Raw genomic sequence first — 19,049 nt, 5'->3', positions numbered from 1 at the left:
TCTGTCAAATAACTTGTTTCTCCCACTATCAAAAGAAAAAAAGCAAAACAAGGGATCAGTTTCAGACCAAGAAAAGTACCCCAGGAAGTTGGCTGGAGGCAATTAATTACTTGTCAACATCTCCCTCAGATCTGCATAAAAAGGTGCCTGTTTGGCTTTGTTCTGCTCCTTATATTGCACTACTCTACTTCTTTCCCAATAACGTCCATCAGCCTGGCGTCTGAATGCCTGCTAGATCTTGGTATACCAGGCCTGCTCAATCAGGTTCTCCACTGGGATAATTCAGCATGACCCATCTGAAGCTATATTGTGTTTCTTCTGATTTGTGTCATATTAGATGCATTGCTGTTTACCTTGGTCACAGAGAGAGGAGCATGGATGTGCATTTCTCCGTGTGCAAGCTGATGATGGCTGTTAGGGCATGGATGTGCTTTTCACCAGTCAGTCACACATAGTGGCAGATGTGAAACTCAGAGGCATACCCAGACAGAGGCATAATAATCTTTAAGCCCAGAACTAGCCATGTGTGCACGTACATAGGCTTATGTGCAAGAATATGGAGGGATATGAAAACCACATATCACGTCTAACCATGTGTGGACACAATCCAAATGTCCTTACAGTTGTCTCTAGCAAGGCTGCTTTCTTGCTCTTTCTTTCCCAGCTGTAGGGGCATAGAGATTTAAAAGTGCACAGCAGGGAAACAGTCTGCTCTAGGGGATGCTCCTCTAGGTGCTGATGAATTGCACACAGGAGCAGACCCATTAGCCCTGGCCCCATCAATTCAGGAAAAGACAGAGGCTTGCCAGCGTTTGGTTGCTGGCAGCACACTGCTATCACATGGCCTTTGACAGGTCACTGCTCCCCTCCCTGGGGAGAACAGATACATAATGCAGGAATGCGCAGTCACTGGAGGGCTCATGTGGTTCTCATCAGCATCTCAACCCTCAGCGGGTGGGACTGCTCTCCCACACATAGCTTTCCAGTGTGTCAGCACCCCTGCATTAAGCCAATAGGCTGGCTCTGCTCATCTTCCTCAGCTGGCCTGTGTTGGTGGAGTTTACAGCAGGTCAGATGTGTCTCCTCAAGTCACATACTGACTGAGACACTTGCTTACTTGCTGGATTGTTTCTCCTCCAGGGCATCTCTTCAGCTTCCATCTTGATTTCCAGCCAGCTTTTCCTTCTCTGCCCTGTTAGGATGATCTGAGTGTGTCATTTACCACACTTCCATATCTGCCTCCTGGTCTGGGAAGGAGCACATTGTACTGTCCAGCCCTCAATACAAAATGTTGTAGTACACATTACCCATAGTAACTTTGTGGTGCTTTATCTTGATGGCGCCTTACCATAGTGAATGCTGTCTGAGCAAAAGGTTTTAGAAAATACACCTTTCTTTTTTTGTTCAATCAAATTGTCCTGTTGCTTTTGCTACACTCTCACCATTTATTTTCCTCTTTTAAACTAGGTGCAGCTAAGATTTTTGTTTGGAAGTCCCCTTTAAAGTGATTGAAGAAAGACAGGTTCATTCAGAGAGGAACTGAGATTTTTAATGAACTGAATCATCTGCTGGAAAGCTGAGGTGTCCAAGCACTCTGTGGTTCTCAATTTCCTTTCACAATCCACACTGAGAAAGAAGTGCACATCAATCCTGACACTTTGCTGTGTATCTGCTAGTTTGGCTGGGGCTCTGAATCAGTTCCTACATCTCAGTGTGCCATGGCTTGAGGATGCAGGTGGGCACGGAGGAGCAGAGACTGCAGGAGCATGCAGGGGTAAGCGAGCACGCTGGTGCATGTGAACTCCAAGGCAGAGTGCTTGCAGATAACACTTCCCAAAGGAGACTCACATTCAGGTTGCCCATGCTCTCACCTCAATGATATAGTCTTTTCCATCTTTGCTGTGGACAGCTTTGACAGCGCAGATGTCAAGACCTCCAAACATTTCTGCGCAGGCATCTGCCCAGAGTCTGTACCTGCAGAAACCACAAGAGCATGGCCTAGGATTAGCTGTCCTTGGGTAGTCCACCAAAACCAGCCACCCACCCGCTGCCCATAGGAACACAAAGCCATTTGGGAGTCCTTATTTCCTTCATATGTTTTGCTGGCTCCTTGACTCCCTCTCTTGTGCAGGAGATGGAGTGAAAAAAAGAATCTTGCCTAAAGTTTTCCTTCATTTCAGATTGACTCAATTCTGCTGTCAAAGCTACCTTAAAATGTTTCTTTCCTTCCTTGGCATTTACATCAGATCTCCAGTTGGTTGTCATTCAGCCAAGCTATAAATATTTGGCTCATTTAATCTCCCAGTAGTGTTGGCCCCTCAGCGTTTGTATTGGCTTTGCCTGAAAGCCCTCCATTATGCAGGCAGCTTTCTCCTGATAAGATGTCCTGGACATTAGGACTGGAATAGGATCAGAAAGTGAGTGTTGAATTTAGCAAGGAGTAGCCATCCCCTCCCTGATCTGTAACACAGTGGCTCCTGCATTTTACAATTTGATTTCAATTTTATCCTTTTACAGTTTCCTGCCTCCTTCTGTCCCTTGGGTGTTGTTCCTAGTCAGGCAGTCTCATCACATGGACCAGGCACTATTTGTGAGGAGAGACCTTCAGGCTGCAGAACTTTTCCCTATCCATCCCAGAATGGGAATGTGAGCTGGTGGCCTGGAGTCAGAGGAGGAGAGAGAATGACAAGAGGCATATTATGGGGGGACCAGATCCCCCTGCAGTGCAAATGAGGAAGGAATGAGGCAGCCTGGTTTTATTTCCTGTGCAGCTGTGCAGTGGTCCTGAACATTTAAATAAAAATAATAATCTCAGAACAGCAGATCTGTAAGCAGGACTATGACAAGATGCAGAGAGGGGAGGGAAGGCCACAGTCTCATGAAAACACTGACATTTTGCAGACCCTACAGGGTCTGAGGAAAGAGCTGTTCTGGCTAAAAAACAAATTTACGTCCTTGAAGCCAACCAGAGTCCCCATAGCTTGGCAATATAATGATCAACTCGTGTGAACACAATGTCTCTGGGAAGAAGAAAAATTGTGCCTTATATGACTACTGTTGCTCTTTTATCCCTAATGAGGAGACCAAGTGTGTTCCCCCAAGGACCCCCAAGGAAGACAGTGTATGAGGACGAGTCAGTAGCATAGGGAGGAGGAAAATGATGGATTGCATGAGTCAGGCAGGAGACACAGAGAGCACCCCTTATGCACTGCTGTGTCCCAGCATCCAGGGGCACCATTGTGGGAACCACCTCTGTTCCTGAGAACATCTCTAGGTGTCTGGGTCAGCAGCCAGGCTCAGGGAATTGTTGTTCATGCCAGAGACTCTGATGGCTACACATCTTCAACGTTTATTGGCCACAAGTGAGCACTGGGAGCATCAGGGTATAATGAATATTACAGGGTGAAGAGCATATTTATGCACATGCACTAGGTGTTGCATTTTCAGAGGATTTACTGTCATTTCTGCATTACCTGAACATTTCAATCCTTTGTACTTACTCTTCGATACAGTAGGTACTTCAGGTTGCTCCTACTCCTCAGAGCGTTTGAGCACATTCCTGCCTTGTTTCATGCGCTGACAGCTCACAGATTTCAACAGGGTTTGTTGCATTTATGACTGAATAAGGCTGGAGTGGTTAATTGTGGTATAATTAACAAAATGAACCTTCAAAATACAGTGTTGCAAGCTGGCAGGAATCTGGGGTTTAGTCCTACAACACTGCAATAAGGTAATGTCTACCCTTCATGGGTCTAGCTTCAGCTGTGTTATAAACAGCCAGGATGCATCATCATGTCTATTTCCCACAGTTCTATTAGGGTCTTGCAGAGTCACTTTCAGCATCTGCTTTGGTGCTTGGCTTCCCTGTTCTGTAGAACTAAAGGTACAGAAGGGGCCTTAGATGATTGCCTGGACAACTCTTGTGCTCCCAAAAGGAGACATTTCTTTAATCTGGTCTGAAAGAGGACAGAGATCTGCCATCTCTTTCAGAGAATCAATTTCTGTGCTATGCCATCCTTACTTCAAGAAAAAAAAATCCTTATATATATATATAAGGAAATGTTCAAAGGAACCTTTTAAGCTATAATTTATTTCTTACAGTATTATACTTGTAATGTAGGTAGTGAGAAATGCCTATTAACAGGCTTTCATATATTTAAAGATCCTATGCTCTTTTGGTTTTTTCATCTTTAGGATGAAGTGGTGTTCAGCTTGTGGCAACTTCTTCCAGGTCTGTAACAGTTAATGAAGGAGAGTGAACCTCTTTACTGCAGGCAGGGTTTCATTATGCTTTAGTCTACACCTCTACGGGAAAAATATCAGTGGTCTGCTAATTGAAAAAGGTGGAAAACTACATAAAACTACATAGAAATACATAGAATTATTGCGTGTTTTTCTCAACAGCTCTTTATTTTTTCTCTGAACGTTCCTTTTATTGTCCTTTGGACTTTCTCCAGCTCCTTGCTATTTCTCTTCAACTGTGGTGCCCAAAACTGGACAGAGTCAAAATTAACTGACTCTTACAAACTGGAGGTATAATCTGAAAAAAATAATAAATTCACTAAGGATGAATGCCTACATGTAACCTATGGATTCTATAAATCTATGAATAATCTACTTGGATGGGATGGAGAAAAGTGATGAGAGCAAGTGGTAGTTCTGCAGGATAGGAATTACAACAAAGCATGTTACCCTGAGTCCACAGTGTCAGGCAGTTGCAGTGTTAGCAAATATCACAGTGATTTGAATACATGGAAGTAGCAGCTGCAAATTTTAGTCTGTAAGATGCATGAGATGCATTCTTTCTGCTCTACTCCACAGTGAGAAGACCTTAGCTTAGACAGTGATCACTTTTGTGAGCCTAAAGCAAAAAGGTGCTTTCAGCACTTCAGCTGACAGGTTTTTCCCCCTCTGTTATGCAGAAGAAAATCTCTTTTCTGTTTCTGCCTCTCATTCTTAATGTACTTAGAATAACCTCGTGTTACTTTGTGTTTTGTGCTTTGACCTTTCTGATTTTATCCCTACATGTTTGTACTGGTGTGCTTGACCTAGCATGCTGGTCCTGTTTCCTGTGGTTACATTCACTAAAGATCTAATGATTTAGCAATGTTGGTTTCTAGCTGTACTTTCTGTCTGTTCTTCAAAATAGGACAGTTTGCCTTTGTGTCCTTGATATTTTTTTAAGAAAACACTCGGTCTTTTAGAGTCTTCATCCAGCCTCCCAGGAGACCTTACTTACCAGTTCTCTCAATTAACCAAAGTTGGAAATACAGTTCCTCCCTTCTAACCCAAGAATAGCTAATACTGTCTTGAAACATTCTTCCTTACCTCTCTGTCATTGCAATCTGTTCTAGCATCGCAGAACCTGTGTTTGCCTTCCAGTTTCCAGAGATGGAAGTCCTCCTAGGAAAACAAACCAAAAACATAACCTGAACATGAAAATAGACTCCTGACCCATCCTCCTACCTACTGTAGTCCTCATTCTTGACTCTGTGCTTGTACAGGGGAGGATGAGGTGAGGTTCTTCCTCCCAGAAGCTTTTCCAAATCCTTCCTGAACAACACTCCATACAGGATATGTTGTTCAGACTCATGAAAAACTGAGGATTTTAGGCAGAGAAACCTCCAAGGAGTCCTGAGCACACATCAGGCTCTGTGAGTACTTTCTTTCTTTATATATCAGACCTAGGGGAGCTGAAATGTGTGTAAAAGATCTCTAGGATAATCATCCTTGTGTTCTGCAATGGGTAGCATCCTCCATCCACAGAACAGAAGCTCTCCAAGCAAATATTTACTGAGCAGCTTCACAAAATATCAGTTCTGACATTCTGGGTCTACCTAAATTTGATTTCAATTGTACTTCTGTGTCCACTTCAATTTGATTTCAGTGGTACTGACGTCACAGAATATATTATCATACTATCTTTTCACTGACTTTTCATTGACCTGCCCGTGGCTCACTGTGTTTGGACTTGGAGAATTTCTTATTTCAAAATCTTTGGAGTTTCATTAACTGATAGTTAATTTCCAAAAAAGGTGTTGTTGCTAGAAAATTCTGGGTTTCACCATCACTGTCAGGGTTAAAAATTTTCCTTTTCTTGACCTTAGGCCAAAGGCAGACAAAGGACAGCCTGCTCTGACAACACTCCAGATAACCCTTCCACAGTGTACAAGCCAGGACAAGTCAACAAGCTGACAGGATACATCCAGGAAGCCTCTCCACACTGAAGAAAATTTAGGTAGAGATTTATAGGGGAGTATGAGGTGTGATCCAGCACTCAATACGAGGTTGTGGGAGCCCTTACTGCCAGTTCTCTCACGTTTTCAGCAACATGTGCAAAAGACACTGAACTACATTCAGCAGTGGTAATTCTCATGTCCTGCTAGACTATAAACTTGGATCATTATAGCTGACTAAGACTTCCCTTTACTCTTGTGAGAGACACCCTGGAGTGCTTTTTCCAATTCTCCTCTAAACTGGTATGTTTAGTTGCTGTGAATTTTAAACTGTCTTTGTAACCATGTTTAAAGGAGTGGAGTGGGGGGCTGAAGGAACATGATTACTGTGTCGAATAACTGTGTTCTCATATAGTTGACTTTTGGGCCTGTTGTCTTCATCCAGCATCCATTTTGCTGCCTTACTTTCTAAGCAAAAGAATGGATTCCTCCTCAAGCTTAGACTGTCATGAGCCCTTTGATGGCCTGCAAGGTCAGTGTTCAACCCTCAGCTTTTCTTCCTCTTTTGTTATGGGATTCTTAGGATTATGTTTTCAGTTCTGCAGTGGGAAGAACCACTCTTTGCTAACATTTATTTTTAACAGAAAATTGCCCTGCAGTGGCAGAGGACATCCAAAATCCCATTAGTACTGGTAGGAACTCCTGGAGTCTCATTAGTGACAAGTTGATTTGACATTGGTGTTTAGAAAATGTACCTGGCATACCAAATGTAAGCAGCTGTGTTGTCCCTAAGAAAATGAAACCACAGCTTGACAGTTTTACAGGGAAATTTGACATGGGAAAGCTCCCAAAATAAGAACCCTGCTCAAGCCATTGGGCTGATTTATTTGACTTGTTTATGCCTATCCATCTTAAGCCAATTTTGGGCATAAGATTTAAAATATACCTCTGTGCTGTATTCCTAACTTTCCTGTTAGGGAACCTTACTGTTTTGAAATGGCGGAATTTTATTTGAAGCCCACTGGATCAGACCCCAAACCCTACACCACAGCCTCTGTTAAGATCACTCCCTTTCAAGCATGTCTGAGCAGTTCATATATCAACCATGCCCCTAAACTTACAGAATCACAAAATCACTGCATATTCTCAGTTGGAAGGGGCTCAAAAGGATCATTGAGCTCATCTTCTGGCCCTGCACAGCACCATCCCCCAGAGTCACACCACGTGCCTGAGAGCATTGTCCAAATGACTGAACTCTGTCAGGCTTGGTGCTATGACCACTGCCCTGGGGAGCCTGTTCCAGTACCCAACCACCCTCTGAGGAAGAAGTTTTTCCTCATATCCAACCTAAACTTCCCCTGACACAATTTTAGGCCATTCCCTTGGGTCCTGTCACTGGTCATCAGAGAGAAGAGTTCAGTGCCTGCCCCTCCCCCTTGTAAGGAAGTTGTAGACTGTGATGAGGTCTCCCCTCAGTCTCCTGCTCTCCAAGCTAAATAGACCAAGTGACCCCAACTGCTCCTCATACAGCTTCTTTTCGATTTTCTTTTTTGTATTGTACGAGGTGAAAAAGGAGACTGAAAACAAAAAAATTTCCTAAGGATGTTCTGCTTCAAACCCTATTTCTTTTAGGGACTGAAAATCGAAGTGCTTCCAACTATCCTAAACATCAGGGAGCCACACAGTGTACAGTCAGTATCTGACCCCAGAAGGACTCCAGGCTTTTAGAGATCAGTTCCTCAAACAGATTTGTGACCACAACACCTTCAGCATTGTTTAGGAGAAGTGGATAAACGAGCAGATCAAGAGCTGTTAGTGTCCTATCTCAGTCTATAAGTAGCTCCAGTTTAGACACAGTTGATGTGGTATCCCCTAGAGGGCACATTAAAGTGCATTGTAGGTGACAAGGTCAGAAATCCCACTCATGAAACTACAAAGGAAGGGTATTACCCTCTTATTAAGAGCTGGTGGCAGGACTGTGCCATACCTGAAACTCAGTAGCTGCTGGCTTAATTCAAAGTGAACAACATTTCACGAGTCTTAACTGGAAATGATCCCTCTGTTTGCCTCCAGCTGGGGTCAGTGTGGAAGCATAATTTCTGCCCCAATTTCCCTTGCAAGCTGTTTTCATGTTTTCTCTTCACCAGCATTACAATGGCAGTGAAATACACTTGGTGGAATTTTAGGCATGTATCATATGCTGCTTATCTGCTGCTTTCAGACTGGCTCAAGGCATGGGCTAAGTAGAAGTTTGTCAGCAGTGTAAATCTGGAGTCGCTGCACTGAAGCCAATGGGAAACTGAACTGAAGCCTTGGGTCATGGTCTGGAAGGAAGTGCATTGAACATCTGGGGCAGGGAGGAATGCATGACTCACCCTGCAGCATCCTCCCTCTGGCAGATGCTTGGTGCAAAGTAAACATATTCTGGAGAATTTCAGTGCAGTCTTTTCTCAAAAGAAAAGGGGCTTTTAAAGTCTATATGTGTGGGTGAAGGTATAAAATTACTGGATAGATTCCATGGCTCACAGATCAAAGCAACTCACACAGTATGACGCTACTGCAGATGCTGGAATTGCCTTTAAGGCTGGGATTTGCTAGCATGACTAATGGTTTTGAATCTCCTATCTGGGACGCCAGTGAGAGCTCTGATATTTTGGGTGCTTTTACCTCTGTCCTTGGACATGACAGGGACTTATACCATAGAAATAACCTATTATGCAGAAGGAACAGTCACTGGTGGGACTGACTATACCACTCTCACAACCATAAATGGCTCTCTCAATCTAAATCAACTTCTTGGGTTAGCAAGTCACTGGGTGAATCTTGCTGTTTGCTTTCTTTTCTAATGAGCTTCATTTCTCATTAAGGTGTTCTCTGTTCATGACTGTTTTCATATGAAAACATTTTTTCTTTAGCAAACAGTTGTTTGTGCAGCTATACTCTCAAGTGGGATTAGGTCTTAGTGTGACTGCTTTCTTTCCTCAATCATCTGGTATTATTTCTGATCCCTGTTCTGGATGAGTGCATGGTGAGTGCGAATAATAAGTGAGGAGAGAGTATGGTCAGGCTAACTTGGCCTTTGTTTCAGCTAGAGGCAGTTGGGGAGCAGGCTCTGGAGCCAAGGCTGGGTGTGTTGGCAGGAATAGGGAATTTTAATTGATATTTTAAACCTTCTTTCCTCTGGCCAATTTGAGTCAGACTCTCTGAGATGTTAATGTAGTATTAGGCAACTGTGCTATTGTTGACCTGATTCAATTAAAAATAAATTTTCTTTCATTGAGATCACATGAAGTAGGCAAGTGTCCCCCATGTTCTTTCTTCCCATGAAGAATGTGACTCAGTCATTATCTAGTTTTCTTAAATATTACTGTAGTAGGAATCCAACTGGGAATTTTAGGCAGTTATATCTGGAAAATATGGGATTGTGTACATTTCATTATCTTGTTTAACTATGTTTCAGCAGGGCTATGGCCTAGAGGTTTGTAGACATGAACGCAAAAGTCACAGAGTTGTGGGTGTTAGGTGACATATATACAATTTATCTGGTGACCTGAAGAATATACTGCTGGAGCTGACTACTTGTCCAGAATTCTGTGATTGGATAAGGAGCTTCTGGAGAAGATGTGCTGTGTGGCTTTTTTAATTTACTGGTTTGTAGTAAGAAGAAACAGGTGTCTTACTGACTCATGTGGTTACATCTCCAATCAAGTGTGGTGACTACTGAAGTTTGACCGAATGCTTTTTAATACTTTTAAACATACTAGTGTTGAAGATTGCTGTCATCCCACCTCCCTCACTACCCCACAGGGCAGGGAGGAGCTTTGGGGCACTCACAGAAATGTCACTCCTCCTCTCCCTGCTTTGTATGTGTTAAGGAGCACACATGCAAAATGCCCAGAGAAACTCTGTATGCTGCCCTGGCTGAAGCCGTTCAAACCTGGTGCTCTGTGCACCTGTGTGTGATGTGGTGCTGTGGTCTGCAGCTGGGGAGAGGATAGAGTGCTGCTGTGGCCTGAAGGATGGGGTGCTGCTATGGCCCAAACAGCAGGACTCTAGGAGTTGCAGCTAGTTCAATCCTTTTTTATTTTTTTCTCCAGGTGGAAAGTGGGTGGGTTCAGTTCCCGCTAGAGGGTACTTGGAGCTGAAGGATTTTGCTGGGAAAGATGAGTCCTTCAACAACAGGATGGAGAGGTGATGGCAGAGCACAGTCATTATAGTGGGAACTGAATCTCAGAAACAGACATCTACATCCCAGAAACAATGACCTGACAGTGACTAACAGAGAAGATTATTGATGGATGAGGGATCTGGGTTCACATGTGGGAGGAGAACTGCAGGGTTATTCTTCAAGGAAATTAAGTCAGCTACCTACTCCTGCCCAGAGCAGACACCAACTCAATCACATCCATAGCACTGTCTCCTCCCCCGTCTCGTTCTGGCATAGCCATGCACTCACATGTACGCCTTGTAGTTGCTGCCAATTTTCTGGATTCGGATGTCATATTTGGAGTCAATGAATGGCTCGGTGGTGGCATAGGTTTTTGCCATGGCTACTATGCTGGCCATGTCCCGGAAGTCGTGCTGGTTCTCAACTTTGACCTTGGTTATCAAAATCCAGTGAAAAAGAGACAAGAACAAAAAGAACATGAATACTTTGTAAGCAGAAGTCATCTCTGCACCTGAATAGCACAATGTCATTTAAATCCCACACAGACACAGCTGAGGACAGAGCAGGGCTTCTGTGATTCAAAGAGAGAAGTTTCCCAGAGCAAACCAACCCAGAGCAAATCCATCCCATTCTCCTTCCTCATGTCCCAGCCCTGGTAAACCTGGCACCAGAGAGGCAGCCAGACCTTTGCCCAAGTGGCTCTTACTAATGCTCTTTGCTTTCAGGATGCTTCAGAAAAATATTCAATCTCTTAAGCGATATTACTTCATTCAAACTTTGCAACTGCTATTTCCTATGTTGGGATGGATGAAAACAGAGTATTTTGGGTGGTCAGGAAATATAAACCAATTCCAGGAAATCAACATGAGAGCTGGTTGTCTGCCACCTCTAGGCTTCAGTTCCCTGGCATTTCCCATTAACCCCCTCCAGACTCTGAGGAGTTGTGCACGTCTCTTGACTAGATACAAACTCTGAAGGAAATGGATGTCTCTGGGGGAGTTTGTGACTCTTGGGGAGACTTGCATGAGTGTGAGGCAATGGCTATGTGGGTTGGATTTTGGACTTGTGTCGCACTTGGAAATGAAAGAGTAGTTGAGACCTACGAGCTACAGTTTTTCTGAGAAGATGGCTTTTCACAGATCTGTGTTCAGTTATGGGAAATGCGCTATATCTTAATTTGAAAAAAAGTGAAATGAGGAATGACCAAAACAGAAGTTCTAATGATATAATCAAACGTCTCCAAAAGCTCACTGATTTGGGAAAGCAAAACTGAACAAGCAGGTAACAAGAACTTGCTGGACAACTTCACCTCACTCATATCTTTTACCATGACTTTAGTGTATTGGTAAACACTTGTTCAGTGCGTAAGAGAAACCTATACAAGTCTTGTTCCTTAGGGCTGGACATGTGCAGGAAGGGTGGATTAATTTGTGAAAAAAGACCATGACTGTATGAAAAGGATGAGCAAGTGAGTGACTTTCTTTATGTTATTACCCTCACTTCGTATTTTGGTAATGCTTTGAGACCACAGTTGGGGGTTGCAACCCTGCTTTGCTAAGTGTGCACTGACGGGTGACAATCCATTGGTCCCTTCTCCAGAAAAGTTCCCCAGCTGTGTCACTTTGTGTTAAAGGAGGTGATGCCAGACTCTGTGGAGCCAGCTGAAGGAAGCACATGCAATGGTATTTGGTGTTTCTTCGCAAAGAACAAACAAGTGGTTTTATGTATCTGCTTTCCATAGGAGGGTGGGAGCCATCTTCACTAGAGAACAGAGGACAAGCTTGTTGCTAACCTGTTTTACTCTGTTCAGATTGTTTTGTGTAAGTGCCAACTTACACATAAGCCAAAGATTTGGCCACATCCTGTTGCAGAAAAGCTCTCAAAAACTGAACAGCTGTGGGGAAGGTGAAAAGTGCAACCAGTTTGACCAGGCATTTCTAGATGCCTGAATAGGAAAGAGAACTCGTCTTTGCTTCTCCTATTACTGACCACTGAATACTCCTAGTCCTTCTCCTTTTTGCTGTGCTCTCACCATCCAGGAACTCTGAGGAAAGGAGCAGAGGGTGATGACAGTCATCTGTGGGAAGGGAGGGTACCAAAAAATAAAAAATAAAAAACAAAACCAAGAAAAACAAAACAAAACAAAACAAAACAAAACACCAAAAAAACCCATCCAACCCAATCGAATATAAAGGGATATGTAAAGGCAACTATTACATGGCATCCAGGAGGAGCAGCCTTGCTCTAGGCTGTGTTGTTTCCCTCTCTGTCCGAGTGGGGATATGCAGGGGGGCAGGGTGAGGTGGTAGGAATGCCCTGGAGGCAGCTGGAGAATGGGAGAGGGAACCCAGAGCCTGGACTTGCAAAATACCAGAGGGAACAATGCAGGCTGTGTTGGAGCTGGGTATTTCTGTTGCACTGATAAGAGCTGCCCTGGGCTGAATGACATCAAGCAAGAGAGTCCCACCCAGATGAGATGATCACAGGAGGGACTGCAAGGGTAGGCAACACTGACACGGTGTTACAACATATTCTCCCGGACACTTTTGGGAGTGAGAAAATACAAAAGTCATTATATAATGACCTACTTGGAACAAGGATGTTTGTGGGATTTGAAACAAAGTGTTGTGCTTGTGTAACAGATGTCTTTGGGCCCAAACTGAAATGTTTGCATCCTCAGCCCAGGAACATTTGACCCAGAGCAGAGGAAAGGATGCATCTTCCCCCTCCAGACTGGAATTAGACCATATTGATATTGCTAGAAAGGAGCTCATCTTGTTAAATATGATGTTTCCTCAAAAATACAGCATGCTATGGAAATGAAGGGTCCATTTCTTCCTCCTCTCCACCATCCCTTCTCTATGAGGAGAGAAGAAAAGCAATTGAAAGTGCTCTCTCTAATGGGCCTGAGGACTTTTGGCTGGGTTAATAACGAGGGGGGACTCGCCAGGGACACAAAATAAAAAATGAAAAATAAAGATGATTCCCACAGTGCTACACCACTGCACAGTCCTCTGGCATCTTCCCTGGCCTGTGCCCGAGTACTTCTCAGAGAAAGCAACTCACAGAAGTCCCCTTGTAGGAGATCACTGCCTCATTTCCCACCAGGCATCAAAATAATCACCACACCAAAGCTGAAATCTGAGCCATCATTTGTTAATTGTTAGAGCCAGCCAAATTTGACAAAATAACAGCCGTGTTCTGGGTTAATGCTGGTTTATCCCAGGGTACAGTTATTACTTCATAAACAGGAAGCACTCAAGTTACAGTCAAATCAGATTTATTTTCCTGCCTTATCTATTGAGTCCCCCATTTTATTAGCTTTCTACTTTTAAATTTTGTATAAATCATTTCCTCCTGCCTTGTAACCCTTTTAGATGTCAATAAGATATCCATTTTCCTAACAGAAGAAAAAATCCCAGACATAACCAAAGCCAGGGTAGAAGCAGGGTGACACCAGAGGGCATTATTTAAGAAGGTATTATTAAAAATCAATCCAGAGCAAAGTTACCAGTTTACCTAACAAGAGATAAAACAATCTTCTAAAATGGCAGGTTGACCAATACATGAAACCAATAAAAGAAGTTGAAAAGAAGCCAACAGGAAGCCATTTTTCCCCCCCTTCTCTCTTTTATTTTGCAACCTTCTTGGGATAAATGCTATATCCCATTAACAGCATAGAGGAGTGCAAACAGTGAGTACAAACACAGCCCCTGCCCTGGAAGCCTGTTTGCTTAGCTGTGCTGGCTCTTTGAGCAGCAATAGACTCATTCTGAAGCCATAAGTTGCTGTTTGCTGCAGCATTTTAGTGACCTGTTAAGATGGGTTTGGGCCAGTGTGTTGCCAGATGCCTTTTCTGAGTAAGAAAGCTCCTCCTTCCCTTCTGGATCTCTTCTCTAATCCAGGCACCAGTGATGCCCCAGCATGCTCCCTCTTGGAAAGGGGAATCTGGCTGGATCGCTGGGAACATGTTCACACAGATGTGACCATCCCTTTGCCCTGTGGTGGCATCTCAGAGCCTGACACTACACGACCTGCATCTGGTATCTGTTGCCCAAGAAGCACTGATCTTTCTGCCTTTGTTTGAAGAAACATTCTGTTCCATCCTTGTTGGAGACCTCGTTTTGAGGCTTTTCTTGCAAGGCAGGATTTTGGATTGGTTCTGGCAGAGTTGAAACCCCACTGTGGCAATTTCCTGGGCAGTCTGAGCCACAACTGAGATCTGTGTGAGCACAGATTCCTTCAGTAAGAGATCTATCTGAGTAGAAACTTCTGCTGCCTCTGTCTCACAGTTCCCTAATCTGCTGCCTCTTGTACAGCCCAGATGTTCCTGGACACCAAGGTCCCAGGGCTATGGCTCTCCTCCCTCATCTTTAGCCTAAGTGCTGCAAGGTATTGCTTTGCAATCCCCTTTTGCTTTCATTATGTGGCCACAAGAAAAAATAATTGGTTAGCCAAAGTGCCATAATTATCTTACTCTGCTGGGACTGCCCTAGCCTTGAGTGTCATCCAGTATGAACTCTGCCTTTGAGGTTAACTCTGCCCTACAGGCTAAATACTCATCACTTTGGAGATAACTTGCAGAAGCATCTTCAGTGTCCAAAATGAGGTTAGAGCCAAGTTCAGCTGGAAGGTGAGTGTCCAAGGCTGAGCCAGGGCTGGACTTGGCAATGTGGTGTTTAACTGAGTCTTGGTAGGCTTGTGAAAATGCGCAGTCTTAGTGTTTTCCTCCAGAGGAACTGGTGCAGCCACACAAAGCTTGTGATTTTTTGTCCATCTCAACTTGCTCTCAGCCTTTCTGTAGGGACCCTACCATCCTGGGAATGGGTCTTCAGGAACAGTTCTGTGCAGATGGTTTCCTGAATCTCTCCTTTCCTCTACCCCAAATTATGCTCTCATTCTCAGAAAATACCCAATCCAACTGACACAAAATCAGTTTAGGCCTAAATTTGACTCACCCCCGAATAGTGAAGACACAATGGCGTCTACATTTCCTTTTTATCCTCACTCTGAAGTTCCCCATGGGCTGCCTTTAATGCATTGAAGCTTCCTAATACAGAGCCCAGGTCTTGGCTGCTGTGGTCCTTGGTGCCCTGGGTCAGCCACTGTTTCCTGTGTCCAGCAAAAGTTTTCAGACCGATGTGCAAGAAATGGGGATGTTTTTGCTATTTTCAAGACATTTGGAACATCCTCACTCATGAGTCAGTGGGAATGCAGTGATTGGGCTGCTCTGTTGTGAATGAATGTTACATGTCAAGTCATTATTTGTCTTCTCAAAAAGAAAATATTTGTTCCTTGACAAACTGAGGCAGCCCTTTCCCTTCCTTTCCTCTTTAGCACACTGGATTTTCAAAGCTCTTACTTTTGGAACATTCTATTTCCAGTCCCGAGAGAGACAAGGTGACGAGCTGTCCTTCCTGATAAAAACCTCGCAGTATTTTTACATTACAGAGTGGCTCTGTTTAGTTTGTGCTATATTTATACCACCGAAAAAAAAAGAGGCAGAGAAGTCTTTCCCATCCAGTAAGAGAGAAAATAACTCTGACCATATTATTATGAACAACAGGTTTTTCTTCTACAATGTAATAAATTAATCTGAGCCAGGATTTGTGCTGGGAAGATGTTTTCATAATTATGGGGCAGGAGGGGACAGGAGGTGACTCTTAAACGGACCTAATTAGAGAGGTCTAAAAATAAAGTAGGAGTAGCAAAATATATATACCTATATATATAAAATTGATATAAATGTATGTAAAGTCACATGAACAGATAGTGGTTTTCCTCTCTTTGTAGATTTGGTGTTGCTTCCTTCTCATGATCTGATCAGGAAGAGGTGAAGAGGCTCTTTGAGTGAATTTGCAGTACTGGGCTCTGTTCCTAGGGCACTTTAGGGTCATGTTAACACACAAATGGCAAATACTAACACACTCAGAGCTTTATTCTTTTCCATGAGCTCTGGCAGTATGAGATCCGGAGTCAGGAAGAAGTGTTATTCCTTTCTCACTGCAGTGCTCTCCCTATTCAACAGAGACCCCCAATCACTTCTGGGGTAGGTAGGTTCAAACTGCACAATGCTTAAAAATGCCTTGACCTCTAAGGAGCTGCTGGGTAAACAACAGTTCTGTTCTGCACATGGAAAGACATCTCCTCTCAGTGTCCATCCATGGTTTCCCTGGAAGATTCCTTGAGTACTGTTGATCCTGTGAGTCTGGACAACTTAAGTACAACATGAGAAAGGTCCTTCTCTGCTGACTCCATTGTAAACAGTTGTCTAAGCAGTATTTCTACAAATATTTTACTTGTATTGATACTGCACAGGGCCAGCAGCACAGAGAGCACTTGTTATGCTTTTCCAGTGCCACTGAAATATGAAGTGACTCCAAATTTTGGAAGGAGGATAAGGATGATCATGGGAGGGGCTGAGGGGCATGTGTTCTGTTTTTAGATTAGAAGATTGTCTGTTTGTGGGTGAAGGCTATTACTGGTGTCTCTGTTCAAGTCAATAGAGAGGCTGTTGTTTCTGCATTTCTCAATGGAAATTTCAAAAGATGCCTTTTATTGCAAATTGGTTTTCTCCATCTCTATGTGCACCTCACACGCACACATCACTTGGCAAGAGCATTTCTTTCATGGATGGTATACTGCCACCCCTTTTGGTTCTGATCCTGAATAATAGCTGTTCCTCTCCCAAGCTAAAGACAGTTGTGGTGACCCACCCTGAAGGGGAAGGCAGTCAATAGAGCCTATTTTGTACAAGTCCTAATGTAGTTATTTTTCATTTTAGCTTTGAGAATTCTTTGTTCAGCCCTCTGATTAAAAAATGTGGTGAGTGAATTTTGTGAAGATTATGTCAAGACAAACAATATGTGAAAATGAAAGTCTATTATAATTATGCTCCTTCTAGCAATTATTGCAAAATAATAAACACTCAGCACTTACACTGCCAAGACGTTATGAACATGAATTAGCAGTAAGTATCAGGTAATCATTATAATTCCTCTGGTCTGTAACACAGAGAAACGGAAGAAAACTGTGAAACAACACAAATCTTCCTGAAAGCAGATGGTGGAGCTCTTTGGGGAAGAGGCATTTTCTGCATCCAGAATTCTTCTGGCTCCTGGCCACTGCCTCAGACAAAGAATAACACTAGCTGGACTTCCCATCTTTGCTCATTCTTCTACACGTTGGTGCCTTCCATTACAAGTGATTTTACCATTAATAACAACAACAACAACAAAAGTAAAGTACTTTCTCGACAATTTCTGTTGATAATAACATTGTAACCGGAATGCTCACATCCTTTGAAGCACCAGTTACAGGTACAAATACATGGATCACTATCTTGCCATCATTTGTTGCAGTAAGTACTATTTTAATGCTCACATGTATACTTTGGCTAATACACTGGTTATTCTATCCTTTGTTTCTCCAGTCCCTGGTTAAATACAAAACATGACCTGATGCAGGTGCTTTATTAACATTTACTTTGTTGCACACATCAAACCAAAAGCAAACTTCTTTTCATATTATGTATCTTTTATAGCTAAAGACCTGCTATTTCCTGCTATCATCTCTACTTCTGAAGACCATTGCAAGGAAATAATTTAGCTCTCTCTAATCTCACTGGTCATTGCTGTTGCATTATGAAGGTTAAAAACGCTATAATGTCTCTCTCTTCTTCATTACTTCCTTCTTCTTCATTACTTTATTGTAGGTTTGATTTTTTTTAATCTGCAGGTGTTACTTTTCTACTATACCCATAATTCCTCTTCTCTCTATTTCTCCTGATATTTTCTGTGGTTTCTTTTGTTGGTCCCACTTGGACTTGAACCCTATTGTTTCAAAAAAAGCATGAAACAAATTATTCTTGTTACTTGTGTTTTAAACCAACGGATTTATTCTTTATTTTATCTTTCTCACTTCTCGTTTTGCTCTGTGCAATGAAATGCAGTGAGACTGAAGAGAGAAAATTTAATCAGTCTCAACTTTCTTTCAGGCTGCTTGTGGCTGGAGAAGGGCCCAAACTAAAACCATAAGGTCAACAACTCTTGCTTCCTGTACCTTCCCCATCTACTGAACAGAGCAGTGTTGAAACTCTGTGCCCAAATGCACATCCAGACTTTGCTAGTCACTAATTTCATAACAGACTAAAGTAAACTTGGCCTCAGACCAATTCTTTCTTCTAAGATGCTGGCTTTTAGCCTATCTTTATCTGGAACGACTTCCTACATACCCTCCTTGTACCTCTGAGTACAATTGTGCCAGGAGTCTGAATAGAAACTCTCTTCCTCCATAACTTGTGACAGCAAAAATCAACATAATTAAAGAATAAAATGGGAGGGAAAGTATGAGATAGAAGAAGATCTGGTGTGTGGTGCAGAAGACAATAACTAAAGGTTCTGCTGAGAGTTTTGTCTGGACATGCTGTTAAGATTGGAGTACTTTTCTCAGATTCTGCCCTCATTTCTGTAGCCACAAAGGATCCTTGGTGTGTGAGACACACGAAGCCCTCCCTGCATTACAGATGAAATGGCAGCAGTCAGATACATGCAGGCTTGCAGGGTCTCAGGGGAGAGGTTTTCCTCCTGGTTTGTCCTGGTTGGTTTTTGCTAATGAAATCCTTCCTAGGAAAAAGTTAGTGGCTCCCTACAAGCACCTTTAGGCTGTCGGCGCACACTCGAATTCAGTGACACCTCTGCCTTCTT

At 43.1% G+C, this 19,049-nt stretch overlaps 1 protein-coding gene across 2 annotated transcripts in view; it reads right to left on the bottom strand.

Annotated features, from left to right (window-relative positions):
* SYN3 (synapsin III) overlaps window positions 1–19,049 on the bottom strand; it is a 183,621-nt gene that overhangs the window by 12,869 nt on the left and 151,703 nt on the right. For both annotated transcript variants that reach the window (XM_088165370.1, XM_014876966.2), the window contains 3 exons: window positions 10,633–10,775; window positions 5,329–5,403; window positions 1,872–1,974 (listed from right to left, as the gene is read on the bottom strand). In XM_088165370.1, coding sequence (XP_088021496.1) covers window positions 1,872–1,974; window positions 5,329–5,403; window positions 10,633–10,775 — 321 coding nt within the window. The remainder of the gene's footprint in view (window positions 1–1,871; window positions 1,975–5,328; window positions 5,404–10,632; window positions 10,776–19,049) is intronic.

Source organism: Sturnus vulgaris, chromosome 5 (genome assembly GCF_052056855.1).
Source record: "Sturnus vulgaris isolate bStuVul1 chromosome 5, bStuVul1.hap1, whole genome shotgun sequence".
Lineage (NCBI taxonomy): Eukaryota > Metazoa > Chordata > Aves > Passeriformes > Sturnidae > Sturnus > Sturnus vulgaris.
This window is presented reverse-complemented; position numbering and strand designations above follow the sequence as displayed.